Source organism: Orycteropus afer, unplaced genomic scaffold, assembly GCF_000298275.1.
Source record: "Orycteropus afer afer isolate SDZICR_OR568_19922 unplaced genomic scaffold, OryAfe1.0 scaffold00076, whole genome shotgun sequence".
In the NCBI taxonomy this organism is placed as follows: Eukaryota; Metazoa; Chordata; class Mammalia; order Tubulidentata; family Orycteropodidae; genus Orycteropus; species Orycteropus afer.
In genome coordinates this window covers 924859-946219 of record NW_006921663.1, presented here as the reverse complement: position 1 = coordinate 946219, position 21361 = coordinate 924859, and the positions used below count along the sequence as shown (strand labels likewise).

General features: G+C 39.2%; 1 protein-coding gene across 1 annotated transcript in view; it reads right to left on the bottom strand.

Moving 5' to 3' along the window:
- TBC1D9 (TBC1 domain family member 9) overlaps positions 1 to 21361 on the bottom strand; it is a 167269-nt gene that overhangs the window by 59729 nt on the left and 86179 nt on the right. Inside the window, exons 3-6 of the mRNA XM_007941199.2 lie at positions 13660 to 13778; positions 4375 to 4603; positions 3472 to 3733; positions 1076 to 1283 (exon numbers count right to left, since the gene is read on the bottom strand). Of these exons, the coding sequence (XP_007939390.1) occupies positions 1076 to 1283; positions 3472 to 3733; positions 4375 to 4603; positions 13660 to 13778 (818 nt within the window). The remainder of the gene's footprint in view (positions 1 to 1075; positions 1284 to 3471; positions 3734 to 4374; positions 4604 to 13659; positions 13779 to 21361) is intronic.

Sequence of the window (21361 nt, the reverse complement as noted above, 5' to 3'; positions counted from 1 at the left end):
GGAGAGAGGTGGTGGGTGCTTTGGGAGGAACGGTTGATGAAAGAGCTGGAGGGAGGCAGCATGTCTGGCCTTATAGGAATAGCCCTTGGGTTACTGATGGTGGCTCTGTCTTCCTTTTGTGGGGTTAGAGGAGGTCAGAACATGTGGCCTCCTTGCCCTTTCTGCAGAGAGCCAGGACAGGAACAGATATATGCACACTCATGTTCATCGCAGCACTATTTACAATAGCAAAAAGATGTAAACAACCTATGTTACCATCAGTGGAAGAGTGGATGACCAAACTATGGTAAATACACATAATAGAATGCTATGCAGCACTAAAGAATAATGTAGAGTCTGCAAAACACTGCATAATATGGATGAACTTGGAGGACATTATGCTGAGTGAAATAAATCAAACACAGAAGGACAGATATAGTATTAGTTCATTGTTGTGGAGGGTCAAGAAAAGGTTTATATATGGAGGGAAACTTTCTTTGTTGGTTGTCAGGGGTGGGAGGGAAGAGGAGGGAACACTGCCCCCCCCCCAAAAAAAAAGCATTTTCCCATGTCACTTTAGTTTTTTATATTTCATTGTACATAAATTATATTTCAATAAAAGGCATTAAAACATTAAAAAAAATGACAGCCTTATCACTATAAGTACCATAGTGACCTATAACCATGACAATGTGATAGGACCCACTTCCACCCCAGATACAAGAATAATGTTTCTTAGACTTTACTGTGCATGAGAACCAGCTAGGAAATTTGTTAAAATACAGATTAGAAAACCTGTAGAAATTCAGATTCAGATCTTGGGAGGGCTCAGACCAAGCCCCAACAAATACTTGACTTTCTGACTCTCAGCCTGGCCCAATGACTTTAGGCCAAGCACTCTCCTGCTGTGGCCCAGGCTACCTCTGCAGACATAGATCTCATAGTCTCTTAGAGCAGTGACAACAAACAAAAGGGCTGCAGGTGCCACCAAATAATATGGCCGGTTAACAGCCAACCAATTGTTGGTAAAAAAAATATTCCTGGTAAAAATATTTCACGTGAAACTCTTAAAATACTCATTTGAGCTGACACTTACCTCCCGGAGTGGGATAATGAGGCTACACAAGTTCTCCTCCTTGCTGGTAAAACAGATGTAATTTGTGGACACAAACATCTGCCCCAAAATGTGCATTTTGTTAAATGGAGTCCAGAGGGTACAGTCTGTGTGGCCATCTAATTTTTCATCTTTGGGCAGCCGGAAAAGTGCACGGTATCGTTCACTCTTTGCCCGGGCATCAAGATCACTGGAAAGCAGTAATAATAACTCACTTAATGCAAGAAAAATGTTTCAATACCTTCTAAATGATGTAGCAATGGAGTTTCCCCAGACCATTGCTCCCCTACTTTATCCTGCCAGACTTATTCCTAACTTCTTGGCTTTATATTGGAATGAACTCCAACTAGTGACCTAAATACATAATAAAATTATTTTAATGTATTTAGGCCCCTGTGTAGTCATGTTAGATCCCTGCGTGGCATAAATGGTTACGTGGTTGGCTAATAACCTAATGGTTGGTATTCAAACCCATCCAGTGGCACTGTGAAAGAAACGCCTGGTAATCTCCTTCTGTAAAGATTACAGCCAAGAAAACTCTACAGAGTGCAGTTCTACTCTGTAACACATGAGTCAGAATCGACTCACCAACAGTGAGTTTCTTTTCTTTTTCTTTTTTTTTTTTTGGTAGCCATGTCATAATCTAGCTCTCCAAAATGTTAGGCCTGAATAGGAAACTCATTATTTTCCTAATGCAATATTTTCTGAAGTGATTATTACATGTACATTTATCAGAGGCAATTTTTTTGAGCCTTATATCTTTTAATAAAAATCTATTAAAGATAGGAAACTTTGGAGGCAGTGAGTTTATGTTAGTGGTGGAGGAATAATTCAGAAAGGATGATTGTGTGACTTGAAAAACCTAATCAATGCCATTGAATTATACAAGTAGAAACTGTTGCATTGGTGTATGTTCTGCTGTAATATTCTCAACAACAACAAAAGATCTAATGAGAATGCAAACAAGCCACATGAATCTGCTGGAAGAAACTATCCTCCCTAAATCAACAACAAATCTTTGCATAGAAAGACACAGTATGAATAACCCACCTTTTGGACAGTTACGGTTTCCAATCTCAGCTGGGTCTTCTGTTGACAACAATCTTTTTTCTTATGAGTTCCTTTTCCTGTGTATCATGTGCCTTGTTTAAACCCTCTCCCCTGAAGCATCTACCCTATCTCAGCCTAGAGTCTGGCTGCATAGAGCAAAGAGAGGCCCTGATGTAGGAAATCCCTCCAGTGCCTTCTCTTGCCTCTCCAAAATTACCTGTCCTCAGTTGCTCTTTCTCATTAAAAAGGAAGAGGAATCAGCATACATAAATGTTCTTTTCCACACCCAATGAGAGAACGCTTTTTAAATTGTTTCCCTGTAGCTTCATTCTCTGTGCTCCCTCCTGCCCCACCCACCCACCTTCACCAACATAACTCTTGCCATCTGCTTATTTCATTCTATTCTATGTCCAAATCGTCTCCATTCTACAAAGAGCAATGACTTCCTTTACTATTGAATTTCTTGAAAAAGCAGTCTATACTTGCCTAATTTGCTTGCTTTACCTTTCATTTGCCATTTAATCCACTGCAGTAATAGTTTCTATCCTCCACCACTCTATTGAACCATGCCTCAAGTCACCAGACACCTTAACCCCAGCAATCTCTTTTTAGATTTCAACCATTAATACCAATGATTTCAAATCTCGACTATTCTACTTGACCAATCTCCAACCACATGTCCTGCAGGCAACTCAATTTAACATGATCAAAACTGAGCTATCATATCTCTTGGACATATATGCTCTTTCTTCTCTTGTTTCTCATCTCAGTTAATGGCAATTTCACACATACAGTTACTCTAGCAAGAAACCTTAGAGTATCAACTCTCCCTTCACCCTCTCTCTAGCTCTATTCCCTATGTCCAGGATTCTCTGCAGGCTCTCCTCATCCCATGCTCTACCAATGTCCAACCATGTGAGGGACTTGCTTTTCTCTCTGTTTTTCCTTCATGTTCTTCCCTTTGCCTGAAATATCCACTCTACTATACCTGCACAAGTAACTTCTACCCAATCCTTTGAAGCTCAGCTTAAAGTAGCTTCTGCAGGGAAACCTAACCTACTCATTCTGCCCCATTTGGACAGAGCTAACCACACCCCCTGTATGCATCCCAGTCCTGGAGTCATAGGACCAAAGAGTTCCTGTCCCATTGTGCTGTTTATGGATGTCTCACAGAACTGAGTGCCTTAAGCTGCCTTTTTCAGTTTCGTACCTATAACCAGAAGAGTGTATAGAACACTTGCAGCTTTTCAAAAAAGATTAAGTTGAATCACAAATAGATGAGTTTTTTGTTTCTAAAGTCTACAAGACAGAAAGTCTCCAACACTTACCGTTTCAGAGCAGACACTTTTTTAGGAGATTTCTTTTTCAGTTTGGGCAGGGATCTATCTTGTTCAAACCCCTCATTGTCTAAGAGTTGCCTCATGGCAATGTTGGCAAGCTGCTCCATTAACTTGAAGGTCTCGTTGATGTTGAGGAACACAGAGAAGAAATGTTCGCTGGACCTCGTGCTCACTTTGATCACATCAGGCAGAAGCAGCGTTGCATTCTTCTCAAGCTGAGTGATGTCCACCCACCGGATTACCAGCTTGGCTGAATCCAGGGAACAAATCTTGGTTAACACCTGACTCCTAACAGTTCAATCCAGATCCCACAGTCTCACTACCTCACATCTCAATCCCTCTGAGCTCCTAGTGAGCCCTTATTTATTTTTGAGCCCTTATTTACTTTTGTTTTGTTAGTTTTAAGAGGTAACTTAGGACCACATATGCTGTGAGTTCATAAATGGTATGGATTTAAGTCCATATCCTGTTGTTGTTGTTGTTATGTGCTGTTGAGTCAGACCCGACTCATAGTAACCCCTCCCTGGGTTTCTGAGGCAGTATCACTATGGAAGTAGATTGCCCAACCTTCCTTCTGAGGAGTGGCTAGTAGGTTTGAACCACCAACCTTCTGGTTAGCAGTCAATTGCCTTAGACGCTATGCTACCAGAGCTCCTAGTCCATATCTATCAAATTAATTCTACCTTTGGAGTATCTTTATTACTTAATGACTAATTTATGTAAAAATATTGAACTGAAGAGAATTCAATTCACTTGGTAAATAATGGGGGAAAAAATAAATGACCCATCTATACTACAAGTTTTGTTTTGATATTTTGATATGGTTTATGCACCAAGGGAAATCTTCAGTAGACTTTCCAAAACTTTTCTCTGACATCCCAGGCAACGTACCTTCCCTTCCCATAAGAAAAGAATAAAAGCAAAGGTGGTTAATACTGAGGTACATCCAGCCCTGTCGGGGGACCTTTCCCTTCCAGTAGCTGCAAGAGTAATAGTTGACAAGTTTCTCTTCTTCAGGCATCCCAAACAGCCTATGGAATTTCACAATGGCTTCCTTAAACTTCTCGGTGTCATCATCTTCCTTTACATCATTGATTTTGTTATACTCTGCAATGATGCCCTAAGCAAGGATAAAACAGAAAGCACACATTGGAATTAATATGTCTATATATTTATAGCTGTTTTTTCCCTTATGCTGTACATATTTGAAATGAAAACAAAATTTCTAAGGCTCAAATTAAAAAATAACAACAGCAACACAAAACAACTGATGTATCTGTGAAAAGGCAAACCCAGATTCTAAGCCAATTAACAGGTATCATTTGTGAACTAAAAGATTTTCAAACAGCAATAGATATTTTATCTGCTTATTGGTGCTATTCATTTTATTAGGTGTGCTTAGAACAAAGCCCAATGTTTTTATTTCACAGATGAGGACATGTCAAAAATTTTTGCTTTTGCTCTCTTCATGATAGAGTCAACCAAAGGTCAACTCCTGCCTTTCTCAAAATCAACAAAAATTCATCGTGAATAGCAAATTTGACCCTGTACAAGAGAAGGAAGAAAGACCAGAAGACATGCCTCTAACTGACACTTGGCTTCAGATCTGCTGTCTCAGGGTCATGAATAACATCAAAGAACCCAGAGATAAGGCACCAACAACCATTTAAGCAGAAAAGTGGTGAATACAGTGCCAAAAATCCTATTAGATACTATTTTTGGACAGTTGAAAAGGTAATGAAATATTTGCATAGCAAGTAACCAGCTACATCTACTATCTCATCACTATAACACACACAGAAGACATTTCTTTGCTACCCAATTTTTCTGAAATTCTCTGAAAATTGGCTTGTACATATTATGTCTTGAAAGAAAATGCTCCCTTGAATTTCATCTTTGACTTGGTAATTATCAAATCCCTCCCAGCCCCATCTTTATGATCTTTGATCTCAAAGTAGTACTGGAAAAACATGAGTTTTAGAGCATGAAAACCTTGAGTTCAAATTCTGACAGTATGACTGTGTATATGTGTGAATGTGGGCAGCTTCCCTGATTCTCCTTCACATAGGAGGAGTAGCAGACACTCCTCTTGACTGAGCATTCTTGTATCTTAAACAAAGAAAATTGCAACTGCTCCATATGTGGAATCCTTGCCTTTAGATTCTTGCTTCCAGTATACCTTATGAATTAATCTTCCTAAACTTGTTTTGATTACAGCAGGTTTATTATCAATATCCTCAGTGGTTCCTTACTATCATCAGTATAAAGTTTACAATTTGAAACCGTGCACATTTTGGATTCAACCAGCACTACAACCTTTCCTCTCTTTTTAACTACCAGCAAAAAAAACAAAAAACAAAAAAAGAGTTGCCATCGAGTCAACTCTTGACTCATGCCAAGCCCATGTATGTCAGAGAACTGTGATTCATAGGATTTTCAATCGCTGCTGTTTTGGAAGTTGATTTGCAGACTTTTCTTCTGAGCCACCTCTGAGTGGACTCGAACCTTCAACCTTTCACTTAATGGCCAAATGTGTAACCATTTGCTCCATCCAGGGACTCCATTATGGTCAACCAAAATTTTCCACTAGTAACTGGGCTCTAACTAGACTGAGACACTCTCAAGCCCTAAACTTGTCACCCATGTGCTCTCCTACCTTAATGTCTGTGGTTCTGCCACTCTGCTTGCCTAAAATCAGATTATTCTCTGTTAAATTAATCCTACCAATTCCCAAAGTCTAGATGAATTCCCACCTCCCTGTGAGTATTCTCCCAGCTATAGTTCCCCTTCCCCACATTAAGTACTATTGCTTCTCTCTGCACTATGTATGAATTGAAATAATTTCCTGAAATTTTTTTCACTGCCAGATCTTTCACCCCTGTTGACAGCAGTGGTAAGGTTTAGTCTTCCATAATCTCCATCTCTAGTCAATTGTAATTAAATGGAAATACAGTAATAGCAATGACCATAACAGCAATAGTGGGCTTACTGTGCAAACACAACCCCAAGGCAAGTCTGCAACACATTCTTCTAACAGGAAACCACTGCTAAGCCTCTCCAACACAGTCTAGGAATTAATGCAATAGCTTTCCACTGGTATCTCACCAAGAGTCTTTCCACACTCATATATTTCATACAATCACTTTCTGAAACAGTTCTGATCACAGTATAGCCTTAAGAACGCTCTCAGTGAAAAAGGAAAGAAGGGCAAACAACATCATATGCCATAAAACTCCATTATCTTATGGGATTTGGGGCCAAACCAATCTTTTCAGATTTAGTTTAAATATGATGTTTTCTAGGAAACTAACCCAGTAGTCTATAGGAGCCCTAATGGCACAATTATTAAGTGCTTGGCTGATAAAGGTTGGTTGTTTGAACCCACTTAGTGGCTCTGTGGGAGAAAGAGCTGGTGCTCTGCTTCCTTAAAGAATACAGCTAAGAAACCCCTATGGGGCAGTTCTCTGTCACGTGGCGTTGTTATGAGTCAGAATCAATTCAATGGCACCCAACAACAACAATTCAATACTCTTACCTCTACATTCTCTTTGGGAGCTCTGGTTGGTATAGTGCCTAAGGCATGTGACTGCAAACTAGAAGGGTGGCAGTTCAAACCCACCAGCCACTCCTCGGAAGGAAGGTTGGGCAATCTACTTCTGCAGTGATACCACTTCAGAGAGTGATTGAAAATATTTTGTTTTATCTCTCTACCACAAAACATGAGTTCCAAAGAGAGCAATGGTGGCTTGAATATTGTTTATCACCAGTATCTACTGGGTAAAAGATGTTCAATAAAGGATTATTAAATGAGTACATGTTATCATTCCCAATTAGAATGTGAGTATCTCAAGGGATAGATCTCAGTCTCTGTTGTGTCATCCAGAGTTGCAGAATTCTGAATCTAAGGTTAATAGTTGTCAAACCTTGGGGAATTAAGGCAGCTGACTATTGCTCTTTTGTCATACAGGATGGCTGGAGGGCTGGCAATGGAAGTACTTTCCTATGAGACTAAGATAAGATTGTTTTCTTCTCATTACTTTTGATATCACTCACAGAGAGAACAGAGATGTTGACCTTGATGGAGGGCAAAGAGCATAAATTTTGAACTACAGGCTATTTCAGGGCTGAGCAGGCTTTGAAAGAGGGTTGTTTTAAGAAATCCAGAGGCAGAGTGAGGGCACTGGACCTCTGGGTGGGGAGGAAGAGAAGCCAGTTCAGAATGGAAGAGGGATGAAAAAACTATTCCAGTTGGCAAATATACTTAAAGCCTACATGACATCTTAAACTTGACAATGCTTTAGAAGAAGTCAAAATTATGTAAGAATGAACAAAGAATAAATGTCCGAGTACATACAAGTAACTGAATAAGAACCCACTAATCAGAAGAAGCAGTTGGATCCCAAGGTAATCCCAATAGCAAATCAAATCAAATTAGAGTTAGCCTGGAGACCCTCAAGTGAGCTAAGATTTTCTCTGCCCCTGGGCCACTGCAGTAGGGCTCTTACCTAAAGTGAAAATAGGGAGAATATTAGAAAGGAGTGGCAGATAAATCAAATGATACCCAAATGTTGTGAATGAAAAACACTAAATTCACACTAAGCTATCTAAAGATCTGCTAAAAGATATACTAAATATAACATTCCTAGATTGTTCATCTAAAATTTAAAAAGAAAATGTTTTAAAATGTGACAGAAGTTATGGTAAAACTGAGGATATAGAAACAGGACTCTGAAATACTCTGAGGCCTAATATCCCGGTATCAACAGGTGAAGACTTATCAACTAATTTTCAATATAAAGCTATGGACCCAACTTCCCTACCTTCTAGAAAGGAACCAGAATGCAAAACCTTTTCTGAGTTTGCTGTAATTTTTTTAGTCAGAGAGACCAGATAGAACAAAGGGATGGAATATCTTATTTCCGTAAGTTCTATAGATTCTATGTAATATATAATAGGGTACCTCATTTCTAGGCAACAGCTACTCAAAATTTTGGAAAATTAATGTAACACAAATATGTTGGATGTCCAATATAATTTTAAATATGGAAAAGGATACTAACTGGTATTTAAAAAAAAAAATAGGGAAAATTAGTAAACGTGTAAAAATGCTCAAACTCATAAACAAACATAGAATATGTGATTGTATCATTGCTTGCATTTGGCATTATAGTTTGTTAAATGGTTTCTTCAGATTTAGTAGGTAAAAATTGATATCTTAAAGATACCAATTTAACAAAGAAACCATTTAATGAACTATATACCAAATGCAAGCAACAGTAGAACCATACACAGGTATTCTAATACACTAACAACATCTAGTCCTTTCTGTCAGCCTCTCCTCTATGATTACATTAGAAATCTCAGAGCCTCTCCATTTCTATTACTTCCCAGAAACTCACATACATGATTTAGTAATAAAATGAAAATATTATAAAATCTGATTGGTTTTCTCAAAAAAACAACTCTCAGCTATTCAAACTAAATTTCTTTCTTTGAAACATGCCATCTCCTCCTTATTTCCACTGACCATTTCCAATGTCTTCCATTCTCCAATTTTTATTCTTTTCACTACCCTTCCAACTCTTTAATAAGGATAGAGAAGAAACTTAAATTGCCAGTCTTGAAGAGGTGATAAAATATTCATTTTGGGGGGCAAGGGCTGGTAGAGGAAGATGGTGATGTTATTATAAATATGTGCAGTGCAGTGAATTACTTAATATGGCCCTTCTAGCTATAGTCTTTCTAACTCCCACCAAATGGCTGGGTGGGATTATGCAAATGAGGTGCTTGTGGGCCACCAAGGGGATTAGACAGCTTGCTAATAATGTAAATAAGGCACATGGCACCCTTGTGGGGGTGTTGTTGTTATGGACCATCAATTCTTAGAAACCATACACACAATAGAATGAAACACTGTCCAATCTTGTGCCATGCTCATAATCATAGCTATGTTTGCGCTCATTTTTGTAGCCACTGTGTCAATCCATCTCATTGAGGGTGTTCTTCTTTTTCATTGACCCTCTACTTTACCAACCATGATGTCCTTCTCCAGGGACTGGTCCCTCCTGATAACATGACCACAATATGAGGGACAAGGTCTCTCCATCCTTGCTTCTAAGGAGCATTCTGGCTGTACTTTTTCCAAGACAGATTTGTTTGTTGTTCTGGTAATCTATGGTATATTCAATATTCTTCACCAACACCATTAGTTCAAAGGTATCAGTTCTTCATTCTTCTTTATTCATTGTCCGGCTTTCATCCAGCATATGAGGTGATTGAAAATACCATGACTTGAGTCAGACATACCTTACTCTTCAAAGTAACAATTTTGGTGCTTAGCACTGTAAAATGTCTTTTGCAACAGATTTTCCCAATGCAATATGTCCTTTGATTTTGTGACTGCTGCTGCCATAGGTGTTGATTGTGGGTCCAATGAAATTGTTGACTACTTCAATCTTTTCTGCATTTATCATGATGTTGCTTACTGGTCTAGTCATAAGGATTTCTGTCTTCTTTATGTTGAGATCTAACTCACACTGAAGGCTGTAGTCTTTGATCTTCATCAGTAAATGCTTCGAGTCATCTTCACTTTCAGCAAGCAAGGTTGTGCCACTTGCATATCTCAGGTTGTTAATGAGTCTTCCTCCAATCCTGATGCCTCATGCTTCTTCATACAGTCCAGCTTTCCTGATTATTTTCTCAGCAAACAGACTGAATAAGTATGGTGAAAGGATACAATCCTTACACACACATTTCCTGATTTTAAACAGTATCCCCTTGTTCTGATTGAATGACTTCCTCTTGGTCTATGTACAGGTTCCTCATGTACATAAACAAATGTTCTGGAATTCTTATCTTTTGCAAATATTTATCATTATTTATCTCAATTGGTGAGATGTTTGGCACTGTATCAGATAATGTTCCATTGCTATTCATAAGGCCTTCTTCATAATCTGTCTTAGTCTGGAAGCTCTGCTGAAACCTGCTCACCATGGGTGACCCTGCTGGTATTTAAAATACCAGTAGCATAGCTTCTAGCATCGGAAACATGCAAACAAATATAGCACGACAAACTGACAGATGAATGGTAGTTTGTAGGGGTAGGACCAGGCAAATACGGTGTATGGAACCCTAACAACGGTATTGGTCAGATTTGTCATCCTGCTAGGCTTAAAATAAGCCATCCCAGAAGTGGGCAGGGGGACCTCACCACTACCAAGAGGAAGAGCTAGGAGCAAAACACCTGGCATCCCTGCATTAAGAGACTCCTAGACTCTGGAGACAGAGAGAGCAAGCTATAACAAGAGAGAGATGGTGAGAAGCAGTGGCAGAAAAATGGCATCAATAGAACCAGGAGACCTACAGGAGATGGTGCAGTGTGTGGGCTGACCCCACAGAGTGATCACAGCTGAGTGTCTTCAGGCAGGAGGCTTGCTGATAGAGTGGGGTGTCTTGGCACACTTATCTGTGGATCTAAAGAGCTTTGCAATATTTGCCCATGCAGGGCAAAGGCCAGGCCAGAGAGAGACCTGTCTGCAGGTATGGTAGAGAAGAAGCTATTATGATTAAAGACTTGTATCCTCAGTGGTTCTAAACCTGAATTGTAACCTGTTACTTCCCTAATAAACCCCATAACTGTGAGTATGGCCTATGAGTTCTGTGTGATCATTGCAAGGAATTACTGAACCCAGCAAAGAAGTAGAGAGTGTCATGGGAGGACAGTTGGTGTCAGAACTAGTAGAAAGGTTGGAGGGTAAAGACATGCCTGACCTCTTGCTCATATTAATCAGCCTTGGGCTATTGATCTTGATTCTCCTCCCAGCTTGTGAAGTTGGATGAGGTTGGCACGGCCTCCATGTCATTTTACAATGTACTTGTATATGGTTAGAAGCTTTGGTGGCATAGTGCCTAAGGCATTTGGCTGCTAACCAGAAGGCTGATGGTTCAAACCAACCAGCCACTCCTTGGAAGGAAGACTGGGCAATCCACTTCCATAGTGATACTGCCTCAGAAACTCAAGGAGGGGTCACTATGCGTTGGATCCGACTTGACAGCAGTGAGGTTTTTTTTTTTTTTTTTTGTATATGTTGCTTTGTGCTCATAAATTGTATATGGTCTAGTTAAAATTTAGCTCTTGGCTTCAAAAACATCAGACTCTAAAAACAACGAAATTCCTTCTCTATTATTTTAACTTCCTTTTCTGACTATTGGGTTTCCAAGGCTGTGAATCTTTATGGAAGTAGACTGCCTCATCTTCCTCTTGCAGAGCAGCTGATGGATTTGAACTGTCAACCTTCTGCTTAGCAGTCAAATGCCTTACTCACTACACCACCAGAGCTTATAAAAGTACTACATGCTCATGTAAAAAGTTTAGTACAACAGAAAAAAATAAAAATAGACCATTCTGCGGAATTCTAATGAGAAGCATAATGTCAGACCACTACCTAGAATTTCTCCTTTATGTACATGTAGAGAAAGCTTTCCAACTATGGGTAAAAATGCTATAACATGAAGAATCACTAAATTTGAGTAAATAAAAATGTTTAAACTTTGCATGGCAAAAACTACCACAAGTGAAGTCAAAAGATAAGAAGCAAACACAAAATATCTGCTACATATATTATGAGTAAATGGCTAGTAGACCTTATTTAGGAGCTCTGGTGGCATAGTGCTTAAGGCACTTGACTGCTAACCAGAAGGCTAGTGGTTCAAACCCACCAGCCACTCCTTGGAAGGAAGACTGGGCAATCTACTTCTTTAGATATACCACCTTGGAAACCCAAGGAGGGGTAGCTATGAGTCAGAACTGACTTGATGGCAATGAGTTTGGTTTATTTTGGTTTGGACTTTATTTATAAAGAATTTTTTTAAAAATTAAGGAAAAATCAGACCTATAGCTACGAGTAGCAGACCAATTAAAAAAAAGAGAGATAAATATCTCCCTTATACATATGAAAAGATATTCAACTTCATTTGTAATAATGTGAAGACAAATTAAAACAAAACCAAATACCATTTCTCATCTGTGGCATGGGCAAAAAATTCAAAAGCTTGACAATATACTTTGTTGGCAAGGTTGCAGGGAAACAAAATGGCACAATTCTGTACAGGAGACTCTGGCAATATCCAACAATATTATACATACATTTACCCTTTGCTAGGAAATTCCACTTTTAGGAGTGTGAGAATGGTTGCACAGCTCAAAGAATGTAATCAGTGTCATTAAATGGTACAAGTAGACACTGCTGCATTCGTGTATGTTTTGAATAATAAAACTTAAAGAAAAAAAGAAAAGGGGAAAGAGGGGTTGTTTAAAATATTTCAGAGAACAAGCTGTTAATTTTATATGTCAACTTAAAAATATTTTCTCTATTTATAACAGTATATGACCTAAGGAACTGCAATTAGGTAAAATGAATAAACATTGCTAGCCTTCTTAAAAAATAAAAAACAAAAAAACAGAACTATATGCTTTAAAAACATCAGTATCATGAAAGTCAAAGAAAGCCTATGGAAGTGTTCTAGACAGAAGGAGACTAAAGAGATATCAAAATTAAATGCAATACCTTCCTAGACTGGATCCTATACTGGAGAGAAAAATATTACCATAAAGGACAGTATTGGGTTAGTTAACAACATTGTCTCTGTACCATGTATTAAGATATAGTCTCACTGTTAAATTTACTGAAGTTGATAACCACAAGTGTTATTTAAAAGATTATCCTTAGTCTTGTAGGTCCTTGGGTGGCACAAACAAGTTTGTACTTGACTACTTTTTTTTGGTTTTACTAACCTAAAGGTTTGAGATTCAAATTCACATAGCAGTGCCTTGAAAAAAAAGGTATGGCAATCTGCTTCCATAAAGATTATAGCCAAGAAAACCCTATGGAGCAGTTCTACTCTGTAACATATGGGGTTGCCGTGAGTTGGAATCCACAGGTATCCCTATTCTTAGGAAATACACGCTGAAATATTTAGGTGAAAATTCCTCTCCAATAGAGTGCAAGTGAGCAACGGATCAAGCACATGAGGTACAATGTTAACCACAGGTGAATCTGCATAAAGGGTATATACGAATGTGTTTTATAAAATTCTATTTTTTTGTGCAAGTTTTATGTAAATTTTAAATTATTTCCAATTTAAAAGTTTTATTTTATTTTTTTTCAAATCCACTACCTGTATTTTTCCCCTCACAAATGTGGTGATATCGTTCTCATTTTCAAAGATGGAGAGTGTTTGCAGCAGATTCTGCTCGAGCCATTCCCAGTGTTCAGTGATTTCTTTCCTGGAACCACCTGCATGTATATAAAAACAGAAATAATAAATGTTGGAATTCATGACAAAGATATTACAAACTGAGACTCAGTTCATCAGAATCAATGTCATCAAATGCAACTATTATTCCAACAACTTGGCCTTTAAATGCTTTTCCCCTTCGAGGAGAGGTTACTATTGTACACAGAAGACACTTAAGATGTGGAAACCCAAGAGTAAATATTATGTTATAGTCAAGTCTGATCACCTTAGTGCAGAAACTTTTAGGACATTTTTTTTCAGATGAAAAGGCAGCCACATTTCTCACACATTCACCTTTCTGAATTGGGAGTTTATTGTTATTCTCCTCCAATATGTTATGGCTGACATAGATCTTGTTATGATACTAGGTTACAGTTGTTAAGTTGCAACAATATGAGAGCTTTGGGATGCCACTAGAGATTTGAGGTAACCACCTCCTACAATGGGCAAAAAATTATCCTCGCTCACTTCAATTATGAATGAGATGTGAAAATGGACTGTCTCTAGGGAAGAGCAGCCTGCCCGCTCTCACCATCACTGCTGTCTCAAAATGCAACAGGATGAGGTCATCCCTGCAGCTGTTAACCAAGATGCTACATTTGGGTAAACAATAAGCATAGATCACCTCACCCGGCAATCTCCAAATTTAAACAACCCTCGCCTTGCAGAATATGTAACCATCACCCTGCTTTCTGCTCACAACTGCAGAGCATAAAAGGGATGCCATCAGGATGTGGTTGTAAAGATGATGGCATAAATTCTCTTCTTCTCTTTTCTGCTTTTCTTGCTCTGGGGCTGTTAATATTACTACAGAAAAAAAATATATCTATGTATGTATATATATATATAAAATCCATATGGATATGTAGCCAGACATATCCATATCTGTATCTCATTCTAGAATTAAAGAGTGATTTTGTGATGCCACTGATTTATCTACAAGCATCTCCTTAGATATCCATTTATCTTTTCATTGATTTCTTAAAAGCATGTTCTCTGTCTGTTCTTTGTCACTAGTGATTCAAGATATCTCAGACTCTCACTCAGATTCTTGACAAAGAAAGAAAGGCATAAATGGACCTACAATTATACTTGGACTTCTCTTAGAAAATGGGAGGTCTGCTTGAGGGGTTTCAGATATACTCTTCTGAGGAGAGGCAAAACAAAATGAAACAAAATTGAAGATTATTTTCTTTTACTTTAAGACTAAACACCAGAATTGCCTACATGGAATGCTTAGCAGAAGATGAAGAGCAGATTTCTTACTGGACAGGCAACCTAGTGCCACTACAGAAGAGACTGTCTGCATCTCTTCACTGTTATTTTTCATGGCTCACTCACTTGAGGAAAGTTATGGATTAAACTGTGTCTGTAAAAAGTTATGTTGAAAATCCTAACCCCTATACCTATAAATGCGACAATTTTGCAAATGGAGGGTTTCTTTCGTTATGTTAATGAGGCCATATCAGAGTGGGGTAGTCCTAAATCTAACCACTTCTCAGTGGCACCTTATAAATAGGGCAAAATAGACACAGACACACAGCGGAAAGATGCAGAGTGACCACATGAGAAACCATGTATAAACCAAGGAACACCAGTGAAGTCCCAGGGTCATGGACAAGGAGGCACCCTCCCCTGTAGCCAATAGGCTAGTTTGGATTTCTGGCCTTCAAAACCATGAGACAATAAATTCCTGTTCTATTAAGTCAGTGGTATTTTTGTTACTGCAGCAATAGGTAACTAAGACAGGACCACAATCGACCATGTGGATAAGCAACAGGATGCCACTGTACTACTATGTTATGACAAAAGCTAGAACTCTGAATACTTGGATCTGCACCCTACTCTGCCACCAGCCAATAATGTGACTTTAGATAGTAAGCTTATATCTCAAATTTTTCACATGTAAAGTAGAGACTAAAGAACTCTGGTAGTGCACTGCCTAAGACATTTGACTGCTAACCAGAAGGTTGATGGTTCAAACCCACCAGCCACTTCACAGAAGAAAGATGGGTCAATCTACTTCCTTAAAGATTTACCACCTCAGAAACCCAATGGGGGTCGCTATTAGAGTTGACTCGATGGCAGTAAGTTGAAAGTGGAGACTAATGGGGAAGAAAACACCAAAAACATTCCTCACTCATCTCAGAGCAATGCTGTGAAAATCACAAAGGGTAATATATGCAGAAAAGGACCCCTGGTGGTTCAGTGGTTAAAGCACTCAGCTGCAAACTGAACCAACCAGCCACTCTGAGGAAGAAAGATTGGGCAGTCTACTTCTGTAAAGATTACAGCCTTGGAAACCCTATGCAGCAGTTCTACTCTGTCCTACAGGGTTGCTATTAGTCATTGAATCAACTTGATGGCAGTTTTTTTATTTTTATTTTTTTTAACATACATATGGAAAACAAACAAACAAAAAACCCACTCATGACACAGCGGAAAACCAAACCAAACCAAACCCCTAAACCTCCTGGCAACAGGTTTTGGTGAATATCTTCAGGTACATTTTAAAAAGCAGAATACAGTTTTCCGATGCAAGGTACAATACTTACTTGGGATATTTAGAGGATGAGTTATTCTGCAGTTTGCCAGCAAATTGCAAAATATTTTAAACTTTTAAATATTGATTAGAAAGTTCTAAAACCTACTTGAAGGCCTTCCCTGCCTATAGATACTATCATCACAGATAGAGCCCTGTACAAAGTAAACAGCAGCCATGTGTCATCCACCCTGCTGTCCCAGCTGTGTGCACTGGCACTGTCAGACGTTCTGTACACCTTATGTCAGAGGCAATTGTGAGGACACATGGGACAGCTAAGTTTCTGCAGACCCACTGGGCACAATTCCCAGCCTCTGACTTTGCCTCTTATCTGCTCCTGTCTACAGTAATCAGAGATGTGCTTTCCATATGCTTATTTTCACACAGGCCCTTGGCTTAGCCAGGGCATCCTGGTCCTTGACTGGCATTTCATCCAGGCTCTACTCTGTACCAGGCAATCATGCCAGGTAATCAACTTTGGAGTTCTTGTTACACTAGTCATGGAACCCAACTCATGCTCAAAATTGCTGAGTTGTCATTGATAGAAAAGTGCATCAGGTGCAAGGTCTGGGGTAAAACAGATTTGCCTTCAGCTTTGCACACATTGCCTTCAAAGTGCTCTTTTTACACACATTCATATACATACATCCCCCACCCCCCACACACATACACTTATAGTAGATACGGTGTATGCATTCATGTGCTCTTCAAAAAACATTTACACATGCCTAACATGTCCATGGAAGGTGCAGTCAAGAATTCAAATGATGTATTATATCAGCAAATCTGCTGCAAAAGACCACTTTAAAGTTTAAAAAGCAAACATGTAATGTAGATTACTAAGGTGTTCCTGACCCAAGCCAAGACCTTTTCAATCACTTCACAGGCATGTGAAAGGTGGGCAGTGAAAAAGGAAGACAGAAGCAGAACTGATGCCTTTAAATTGTGGTGCTGGCAAAGACTATTGAATATACTGTGGGCTGCCAAAAGAACGAACAAACCAGTTTTAGAGTAAATGCAACCAGAATGCCTTTAGAAGCAAAGATGGTAAGACTTCATCTTATTTACTTTGGACACATCATTAGGAAAGACCAATGCTTGCAAAGGACATCAGCTTTGGTAAAGATGAAGGCCAATAAAAATGGCATGGATTGACACAATAGCTAAAATAATGGACTTAAACATACTAATGATCATGAAAATGGAGCAGGACCAGGCAATGCTGTGTTCTGTTATATAGGTCATCATGAGCTAGAGTCAATTTAACAGCAATTAACAACATCTTCACTGGCATTATATGAAGGTACATGTGGTTGATATGTTATATCCCTCCCATCTTCAAATAGCCATCTATGTATTCTTGGACTACAGTATTGACGTATACCTTGTTTCCCTATATATTGCCTTCTGTGTTGTCGAGGTACCTCCTGCTTTCTACCCTGTCCCACTGTCCATCATTTCTTCATCATTACCTTCTACCACCTAATGCTATTTTCACCTCTGGCTCTTTATATTTCTGAATGTGATTACCAACAGTGGACTCCACTCCTATGCTGCTGTTTCTTTTCCATCCTCCATCTTGCTGTTCCCACACTTCTCAACTTCACATGAAAAGGCTGGACTTTTAGAGTTATCAGCAGGCACTGCCTGGTTCTACATATAGATATATACATTGCTAGGACTGTAAATCTAAGTAGTCTTCAATTCTCTCACCTTATTAGGAACTTTGGCACTGCTTCTGTAGTGTAGTACCAAAGAAGTTTTAGAGATTTGTTATGTCATCATCTAGACCTAAGAACCTAAGAGTTCCAAAAGATTGGATCCAAGATAAGTATCCACTGTATGACACCATTATCAACATATATTATTTGGGGAAAGAAAAAATAAGCAAATGCCATCAGCCAAGAGTAACTTCAGGAACTGAACTATGGATTCCTATCTATACCCAATAGCTACTCTCTAGGGAGAATAAGTAATCCACTGCCATCAAATTGATCCTGACTCACAGTGACCCTATAGGATGGAATAGAACTTGGAAACTTGGGTTTCCAAGGCTATAAATCTTTACAAAAGCTGACTGCCTCATCTTTCTCCCCACAGAGCAGCTAGTGGGTTCAAACCATTGACCTTGTGGTTAGCAGCCAAATGCTTTAACCACAGCATCACCAGAGCTCCTTAATGTAAGTAAAATTACCCCAAACAAGGCCTCTGCTCTACAAATGTACCATACACACGTTCATGTTGTTGTTAGGTGCCACTGAGTTAGCTCTGACTCATAGTGACCCTATGCACAGCAGAATGAAACACTGCCTGGTCCTGTGCCACCCTCCCAATCCTTGCTGTGCTTGAGCCTATCACTGCACCCACTGTGTCAACCCATCTCATTGAAGGTCTTCCTCTTTTTTGCTGAAACTCTACCTTACTAAGCATGATAAAATCTGGTCATTCTCACTTCTATGGAGCATCCTAGCTGTAGTTCTTCCAAGACAGATTTGTTCATCCTTGTGGCAGCCCAAGGTATTTTTAGTATTCTTTGCCAACACCACAATTCAAATGTGTCAATTCTTCTGTGGTCTTCCTTATTGCCAAAGAGGCAAAGAGGCCACATCTTCTGACCTCCTCTACCCCACAAGAGGAAGACAGAATCTCCATCAGCATCCCAAAGCCTATTCCTGCGAGGTCAGACATGCTGCCTCCCTCCAGCCCTTTCACCAGTCCTGACACCAAACTTTCCTCCTGCAGCACCCACCACCTCTCTGCGGGGTTCGATAATTCTCTGCATAATTCACAGATTATGGGCTTTATTAGGGAAGTAACAGGCTACAACTGAAGTTCAGGAACATGCTCAGTCTCTCTCAGCCTGCTGCCTCTCAGCCAACAGTCATTCTCAGTCTCTCTCTCAGCAGCATGTCTCTTAGGAGCACATTTCCCTCAGCAGTACGTCTTTCTCAGCCAGCAGTCAGAGAGACTCCTTCTGCCTCTAGGAGAGCTCCTTTTGAGCCTGGCAGAGTGGTCAAACTAACCAATCATAACATCAGAATTCTAAGCACCTGAGAGAGTGAACTTCCCAGAACATTGCTTTGTGCCACTCTCAACAGAAATACGCCAGGTGGATAATTTTAACAATTGGAGCTCCTCAGTTACTCACAGCAAATTCCACCATGGAGTTTACAAAGACTTATGGGCTAGAAAAGCCATACCAGGTAATTTACTACACTGCACTTATTCACTGTCTAACTTTCAGACGAATATAAAGTGACTGAAAATACCATGGCTTGGGTTAGGTACACCTTTACTTTCAAAGTGACATCTTTGCTCTTCAATGCTTTAAAGAGTTTTTTATTTTTACAGATTTTCCCAGTGCAATATGTCATCTGATTTCTTGACTGTTGCTTCCATGAGCATTGGTTGCGGATATAAGTAAAGTGAAATCCCTGACAACTTCAAACTTTTCTCCTTTTACTGTGATGTTGCAATAGGTCCAGTTGTGAGGATTTTTGTTTTCTTAACAGTGAGATGTAATCCATACAAAAGGCTACAATCTTTGATCTTTACCATACATACATAATACATACATACAGATAGATAATATATCATCTATCAAATATTTTTTATATCATCTATTCTGAATGTACATTAAAGAGTAAATGAGGGCAAGTGTTTAGGTTCTTGGTTCTAGATACTAGAAATATGAGGATACATCTAAGACAAGACTGATTCCCTCCATCAACAGACTAAGCAAATTCTGAAGACACCCATCTAATAAAACCTATTTTTGGCAGTGGTTGGCCATTTCTACCAACTTCTCACCCCAGAACAAGCAGAGTTACCTTTCAGAGGTCACAGAGCAAACACTGTGTTCAGAGCTTGGAAGCAACTGTCACTGTTTCTGGACTACTCTCTAAGGAGCAGTGAGGCTCCAAAGGAGACATATTTGAACCCTAAGTGTTCCCTATAGATGGTTCTTTCATTTCTCAAGTTAATGAGTACAAATTCTACAATCATTGAGGCCTCGGAACTTATTTTTGTTATTGTTTAAAGTCAGATAACATGACCCTCTTTTGCCCTGACTCTGAAAAGTGACTGGTCTATTTACCCACTAGAGGAGCGCAATGTGTTAGGTGCTCTGAGAAAGGATGGGCTTGGCTGTCGATTTTCTGGAAAGGCCCCAGTTTACAAAATTACAGCAGGAAAAACAAGCCAATCAGGCTGTGTACTCAAGCTGGAACAACAAAGAAAGCTGGAGATAAGTATGAGAATACTTCAGGAAATCAAGTTAGAGCATTCTGCTGTGGTAGCAGTAGATCTACACTCGATGGGCTCGAAGTAAATTTGGAAAAATGAGAAAAAATAAAAAACACAGGCCACAGGCCACTGTGCATATCTGGACAATTTTTAAATGCTATCCAGCCACTCCTTGGGAGGAAGGTGAGCAATCTACTTCCGTAGTGATACTGCCTCGGAAAACCAAGGAGAGGTTGCTGTGAGTTGGATCCGACTCAACGGCAGTGAGTTTGGTTTCATTTTGGTAATGGTGATGGAAAACACTAAATTATCCCTGTAGCGTAGTGCCTAAAGGCACTTGACTGCTAACCAGAAGGCTGGTGGGTTTGAACTCCTTGGAAGGAAGATGAGGCAATCTACTTCCATAGTGATACTGCCTTGGAAACCCAAGGAGGGGTTGCTATGAGTCGGGTCTGACTCGGCAGCACATAACAACAACAACAACAATTTCTCATCTAATTTGAAATGTACCTTGAAGTATTTGAAGTCTATTTGAAAGAAGAAGAATTTAGACATAATTAAGACCACAAAATGGTTATATCCTATATCGCCTCTGAGGAGGCTTTTAAAGCCCCACTGATAACGATATTCAGTAGATAATTCTTTGTAAAGCATAATTAGTAATACTGAGATTCAAGTACTGACTTTTAAAAAGCTTAAATTCCACAATAAATAAATTGGTCATTTCTCATTGATCATGAGTGTTTAAGAGTGTGTGTGCACATGTGTAAATATATTTTTGTTTGTACAAAAGAG